Source organism: Gymnodraco acuticeps, unplaced genomic scaffold, assembly GCF_902827175.1.
Source record: "Gymnodraco acuticeps unplaced genomic scaffold, fGymAcu1.1, whole genome shotgun sequence".
Lineage (NCBI taxonomy): Eukaryota > Metazoa > Chordata > Actinopteri > Perciformes > Bathydraconidae > Gymnodraco > Gymnodraco acuticeps.
Window position 1 is genome coordinate 29,406 of NW_022990527.1, and position 7,413 is coordinate 36,818.

The 7,413-nt window shown below is 40.7% G+C and overlaps 1 protein-coding gene across 1 annotated transcript; it reads left to right on the forward strand.

Moving 5' to 3' along the window:
• The first annotated feature begins 1,013 nt into the window (after positions 1-1,013).
• On the forward strand, positions 1,014-4,063 carry bmp15 (bone morphogenetic protein 15). Its single transcript, XM_034227270.1, has 2 exons — positions 1,014-1,503; positions 2,220-4,063. The coding sequence occupies exons 1-2, from the start codon at positions 1,167-1,169 to the stop codon at positions 3,176-3,178; spliced, it is 1,296 nt and encodes a 431-aa protein (XP_034083161.1). The 5' UTR covers positions 1,014-1,166; the 3' UTR covers positions 3,179-4,063.
• Positions 4,064-7,413: the final 3,350 nt, after the last annotated feature.

Consider the following 7,413-nt stretch of genomic DNA (forward strand, 5'->3'; position numbering starts at 1 on the left):
ATTGTTTACCACCTGATGGCACCATAGAGAGATATGTGCACCTCTCACAGATCAAACTGAAAACCTTGTCAAACTTATCAAATGTTGTGTTTTTTCTTTGATATCCAAAATGTAAACTTTGTTTATCTTGACCTTATATATTAAGTGATTAAAAGAAGTTAGTATGTGTTTAGCTAATGCCTGATAGTATATAGCTAAAAAAAAAATGTTATACTTAACAAAACAAAATGGGATAAGTTGCTTTACCTGATATAGTTTATTAATTATTTGTTGCTTGTTCAACTGTGGACGACTTACAACTCTGTGTTAAGTTGATCTTGAGTCAAGTTATAAAACTTTAGATGCTAGTAAAGTAACACATTTAGACGATATCATTTTGAATATTAAGTCATCCATAGAAACATAACACTTAATAATAATGGCACAATATGTAGATATTTAAAAAAGAGAATGGTTGCACTAAAGAATAAGTCATTACATATGTATGTGAACACTTAATTGTTTAATAATAAGAAAGTATATGGTAAAATGTAGAGAACAAGTATGTGCATTTATATTAAATATTCTGTGTGATAAATGAATCACCAAAACAGTCCAGGATAGATACAATTATTCATACTTACTGATGTTGTTTTTTTTGTACATTTAGTTACATTTTTGGGGATATTTCATATTCATAGAAAGAGATGGGATGACTCCAACCCTAATGTTCAACTAAAACAATATAGTAGCACTTTTAAAAACATTATGAATAAGAAGGCAATCAAAACGAATTGTGTATTTAACAATGATTGAATCTGAAATATTACTGTATTTTTTTTAATTTACTTTATGTCATTACTTTTTACGTCTAGTTCTGATGTGGACTTTGTTATATACAAAAAAGATGATGTTCATTATGCTCTTTAAAAAAAAAGCACAAGTCGCCATCTTGCTTATCTTACGCACCTTCACGCACAGGTCACGTGACTCCCTTACGCTACTTTCGGCGTCTCGCGCACACCAGACGGGTTAATTGGGTTCGCCGTCAATTTCAGGAAGTTGATAGTCATGTCTAAAACGGCCAGAGGACAGGCGAGCCTGTAAATCAGAAAAGTTGCCAACTTTAGCCTCTTTTGGTGGAGCTCACTAGTAGCACCAGAGGTTTTTTATATATTTATCCCAAAATGAAGGCGACCGGTGTGTGCCTCCTGTCCTGTTTTATCTTCCTCTTGTACTCCACCTGCACCGGGGTGTTGGCCGGAAAGAACATGGCCTCCCATCGCCGCACACCGAAGAGAAACCGGCGGAGTCAACAGAGCTCCTCGAGGCACAAAGGCGCGCACCACCGGCCGCTGACGCACGAGCAGAAAGCGGACCAGAACCTGCAGTTCATGTTGAGTCTCTACCAAAGCGCTGCAGAACCGGACGGCAGGCCCAAACAGCACCGGAAGTTCGGCTCCAACACGGTGCGACTCCTGAGACCCTCCGCGACCTCGGTGCACTACTTGCCGGCCTCCAGAGGTGAGTTACTGCGGGGACTAGTGTAGGAGCCAAAATGCTACTTAGCCTGAGTTTATTATTTGTATTATTATTATTTGTTTACGAAACTTTTATTTGTATTTGTTGAGCACATCCGGCAATCGTCACATGGGTGTGGTTTGTGTATTTAGGTCACCTGTTTCATGTCGGGTGAGCTTGTAATGACATTTTTTCTGTTGACCGTTTTTGTCCCCCTAAGTTATTGTGCGTTTTGATTTTGTTTGTTAAATATCTTCAACCTATCTTACTTCAGTACGGACTTTCTCTGATAGCTCTAGCTGAAACATGTATCCAAAGTGACTTACAATAAGTGCCTTCAACCATGAAGAAACAAACTCAAAAGCAAGAATCCTGCAGGTACATTTCTTATCTATAAACCCAACCAGATTAAGTGCTCCTGCTTTAGCTTCACTTAAAGCCAAATCCTTTGTAAGTGCTGCATTCAGAAGAGATTCTACTTGTGGGTTATCTGTCGCCACTTTTTAGTTTTTTTCAGACTCTCTAAATAACCCTAACCCCTAGGATTAATGTTTTGTTATTTTGAGAAATGAAAAAGTTCATGTGGAGGAGCTAGCTACCCGCTATTAAAAAGTGGCGACACTACAGATAACCCACAAGTACCGAGATTCTTATTTATTTTTTAGCAAAGATGCAGTCCAAACGGGTGAGACTGAATATTGTTTCTTTCTCTCCTTCAGATTACCACTACAGCTTCACAGTCCAGTACAACCTCGACACTCTTCCCTCGGAGCAGCTGATCAGAGCCTCGTTCATCCACCTCCGCTCTTCCTCTCCCTCCTCCACTTCCTCCGCCTCCTCTCCCCGGGCCTCTGAGCCTCCGCGCTGCAGGGCTCAGATCACCTCGCTGGGCAAAGACAGCGTTGTGACACTGGAGCCCCACGAAAGATGGTCTGAAACCGACATCACCGCTCACCTGCAGCAGAGGAAACAAAATGGCGCCGGGGGCCACCTCACCCTCACCGCCCGGTACTGGTGCACCGAGCCTTGGAAGGAAGACGGCAGGTACTCGTCGTGGTGGCTGAGTCTTCGAGGGGGGAAAAGATGGCGAGGGGCGCTTCACCTGGATGTCCCGGCTCTTCTTTTGTACCTGGAGCAGGAGCGGGATGTGAGGGATTACCTGTTTGAGGCAAAAGGTGAAGAAGTCATGAAGCGACTGCATCACTTTCATCCTTCTTTCAGCCGCCAACGACGATCCAAAGAACTCCCGTCTTCAGACACATCAGTGGATGTCCTGAAGAACTCCCCAACGTCCTCCTCGTCTTTCTCCAACGCCCCTTCGTCCTCCGCCGACTTCCCCAACGAGAAACGTAAAACCAGCATGCCGAAGAACCACTGCAAGCTGCACTCGTTCCGCCTCTCCTTCGATGAGCTCGGTTGGAGGAACTATATCGCGCCGCCGGTGTACAACCCGCGTTTCTGCCAGGGAAACTGCCCGAGGTTACTGACGTACGGCTTCCAGTCCCCGAGACACGCCATCATCCAGACCATCATCAACGACCAGGGCGTGGGGGATTTACCGCCTTTATCCTGCGTGCCTTTTAAGTACATGCCCATTAGCGTGTTGGTGGTGGAGAAGAAGATTGTGGAGTACAAGGAGCTGGAGGACATGGTGGCCGAGTCGTGCACATGTCGCTGAACACTCGCACTGAAAGACTACAAGAAGGGAGGGCAGATTTGGCGGGTCAGTCTTTGATCTACTAACCATAATGAGCTCGAGACTGAAGCAGGAAGTCGTTGTGGTTTCAGATCTTCCCCGTCCCTGTGAAAGCACTTTAAAAAGAAGAAGAAGCAGCCGCGAGAGGATTTACTGGTGTTCCTTTTGTTCTGTAGAGCACTGGGAAAAGTTGTGAGTGTGCTGTTTGCAATATTTATAATGTCACTTATGTATTTTTCCTAGGGAGCTGATGAATGTGGAAGCATTTTAAGCTACTTGAGTGTAATTTAACATGCTAAACCTAACTTCCAGGGTAATCTGATACAATTGATTAAACATCAGGGGTACCTATTTTAAGAAAAATGATCCATCTTCAACGTCTAACCTCAAACCACAGCCATGTAATGATTTTGTTTTTCTTGTGCCTGTTTATATATTCGTCTTTTGTTCTTCTGCATCGTTCTTTTACAAAACCTGATCTGTGTTTCTTCTTCAGAGCCAGATTCTCCCAAAAAAATAGTGTAAAAAACATTTCTGGATATAATGTGATGGCAATGATTGAGGCCACTGAGTTTATGCGCTATAAAAAAGTATTTTAAAGGACAAAGTTACCGTTAAGGCCTTGTGACGTCGTACTTTTGCTGTTTACAGTCATAACTTTTCCATTTTGTATGTATTTATAAACTTAAAAAAAAGGCTGTTATTGGCTGAACTGTCTTAGAAAAAAAACATAAAATTAAAGATTAAGAAAATATAACTGTTGAATGTTAAGAACGATAAACGGTAATGTTGGAGTGGAAAGGAATGCAATTTTTATTACCAGTGAATATGAATTATGAAATAAAATGCATGTTTTCTAAAACCTAAGTTACTGTCATTTTTTAGGATGTCGAAAAGTGTATTCTGTGTCTTTTAAAATTGTAATTATTTTCAGGTTCATATCAGTATGTAGTGTCTACTTTAAAGAGTCCTCTCCTGCTGATGTTCAGGTGTATATCAGTATGTAGTGTCTCTACTTTAAAGAGTCCTCTCCTGCTGATGTTCAGGTGTATATCAGTATGTATTGTCTCTACTTTAAAGAGTCCTCTCCTGCTGATGTTCAGGTGTATATCAGTATGTAGTGTCTACTTTAAAGAGTCCTCTCCTGCTGATGTTCAGGTGTATATCAGTATGTAGTGTCTCTACTTTAAAGAGTCCTCTCCTGCTGATGTTCAGGTGTATATCAGTATGTATTGTCTCTACTTTAAAGAGTCCTCTCCTGCTGATGTTCAGGTGTATATCAGTATGTAGTGTCTCTACTTTAAAGAGTCCTCTCCTGCTGATGTTCAGGTGTATATCAGTATGTAGTGTCTCTACTTTAAAGAGTCCTCTCCTGCTGATGTTCAGGTGTATATCAGTATGTAGTGTCTACTTTAAAGAGTCCTCTCCTGCTAATGTTCAGGTGTATATCAGTATGTAGTGTCTCTACTTTAAAGAGTCCTCTCCTGCTGATGTTCAGGTGTATATCAGTATGTAGTGTCTCTACTTTAAAGAGTCCTCTCCTAATGATGTTCAGGTGTATATCAGTATGTAGTGTCTCTACTTTAAAGAGTCCTCTCCTGCTGATGTTCAGGTGTATATCAGTGTGTAGTGTCTCTACTTTAAAGAGTCCTCTCCTGCTGATGTTCAGGTGTATATCAGTATGTAGTGTCTCTACTTTAAAGAGTCCTCTCCTGCTGATGTTCAGGTGTATATCAGTATGTAGTGTCTCTACTTTAAAGAGTCCTCTCCTGCTGATGTTCAGGTGTATATCAGTATGTAGTGTCTCTACTTTAAAGAGTCCTCTCCTGCTGATGTTCAGGTGTATATCAGTATGTAGTGTCTCTACTTTAAAGAGTCCTCTCCTGCTGATGTTCAGGTGTATATCAGTATGTAGTGTCTCTACTTTAAAGAGTCCTCTCCAGCTGATGTTCAGGTGTATATCAGTATGTAGTGTCTCTACTTTAAAGAGTCCTCTTCTGCTGATGTCAGTATGTAGTGTCTCTACTTTAAAGAGTCCTCTCCAGCTGATGTTCAGGTGTATATCAGTATGAAGTGTCTCTACTTTAAAGAGTCCTCTCCTGCTGATGTTCAGGTGTATATCAGTATGTAGTGTCTCTACTTTAAAGAGTCCTCTCCAGCTGATGTTCAGGTGTATATCAGTATGTAGTGTCTCTACTTTAAAGAGTCCTCTCCAGCTGATGTTCAGGTGTATATCAATATGTAGTGTCTCTACTTTAAAGACTCCTCTCCAGCTGATGTTCAGGTGTATATCAGTATGTAGTGTCTCTACTTTAAAGAGTCCTCTCCAGCTGATGTTCAGGTGTATATCAGTATGTAGTGTCTCTACTTTAAAGAGTCCTCTCCTGCTGATGTTCAGGTGTATATCAGTATGTAGTGTCTCTACTTTAAAGAGTCCTCTCCTGCTGATGTTCAGGTGTATATCAGTAGTTAGTGCCTCTACTTTAAAGAGTGCTCTCCTGCTGATGTTCAGGTGTATATCAGTATGTAGTGTCTCTACTTTAAAGAGTCCTCTCCTGCTGATGTTCAGGTGTATATCAGTATGTAGTGTCTCTACTTTAAAGAGTGCTCTCCTGCTGATGTTCAGGTGTATATCAGTATGTAGTGTCTCTACTTTAAAGAGTCCTCTCCTGCTGATGTTCAGGTGTATATCAGTATGTAGTGTCTCTACTTTAAAGAGACCTCTCCTGCTGATGTTCAGGTGTATATCAGTATGTAGTGTCTCTACTTTAAAGAGTCCTCTCCTGCTGATGTTCAGGTGTATATCAGTATGAAGTGTCTCTACTTTAAAGAGTCCTCTCCTGCTGATGTTCAGGTGTAGATCAGTATGTAGTGTCTCTACTTTAAAGAGTCCTCTCCAGATGATGTTCAGGTGTATATCAGTATGTAGTGTCTCTACTTTAAAGAGTCCTCTCCTGCTGATGTTCAGGTGTATATCAGTATGTAGTGTCTCTACTTTAAAGAGTCCTCTCCAGATGATGTTCAGGTGTATATCAGTATGTAATATAGATTAGATTTACCAAACATAATACAATTTCAATATGAAAAGAGATTATGTTAAATTGAAATCAATACAATACAATCAAATTGTTTCTTAACGCGACATATCTTAAGAAAACTGTCCAAATTGTAAGTAGTTTGGTTCATGAATTGAAAGCTTGTAAGAAGATTGTGCAGCAACATATCCTACAAAGCATTCCTCTTAAATAACACACCATAGTTATAGTTTATTCGGGCAAACATTTCGTAATAGATTGTGAGAAAATCTGTACCGAAGTGACTTTATTGTTCATATAACAAAACATATGGGAGAGTGCGTTATTGCATTCAGTCCAGCAGATGGTGCTCTTTGCTAAAACAACATAATTAACTTTCACACACGTCAAAAATCCAGCCATGGTCCTGGTTTGTACTTGAATGCGAAGTGTGTGTGCATGTTCCTTGTTGCACGCAGTGATCTCTGTGGCCTCTAAACATGTTCCTAAACAGTTTTCTGTTTGCCTCTTACTCTTTGTTAACCTCACTATCAGCAGAGAGCCTTTGAGGTCATGTGGGTTTACACAATGGAAGAAGTCCCAAGATAAGTGACTGTGGTTCCAACTGCAAGGGAAGGTTAAATAACTCAAAAGATAAAACAAGAATGTGTTTGTGTTCATGCAGTGATTGCAAACCTCACTCTCGAGATGAAATGAACACATCCCTGGCTTGTATGACGTCGATAATACAATGAAAAAAACTCATTTAAGTATTTTTCGTACTGATTTTTGGAAGTATTATGGTTGATAAGTTAAAGCAAAATTACATTACATTACATTTAGCTGACGCTTTTATCCAAAGCGACTTACAATAAGTGCGTTCGACCAGGAAGACACAACCTTGAAGAAAACAGAATCATATAAGTACATCAGGTTTCATAGAGCCAAACATTTCAAGTGCTACTCAACTGGCTTTAGATAAGCCAGTCCTTTATTAGTATATAAGTGCTTCGTTAATAGTTCTATCGCTCGAAGTGGAGTCGAAAGAGATGAGTTTTCAGTCTGCGTCGGAAGATGTGCAAGCTATCTGCCGTCCTGATGTCAATGGGGAGCTCATTCCACCATCTTGGAGCCAGGATAGCAAACCCACGTGTTTTTGCTGATGGGAACTTGGGTCCCCTTCGCAGCGAGGGTGTAGCGAGT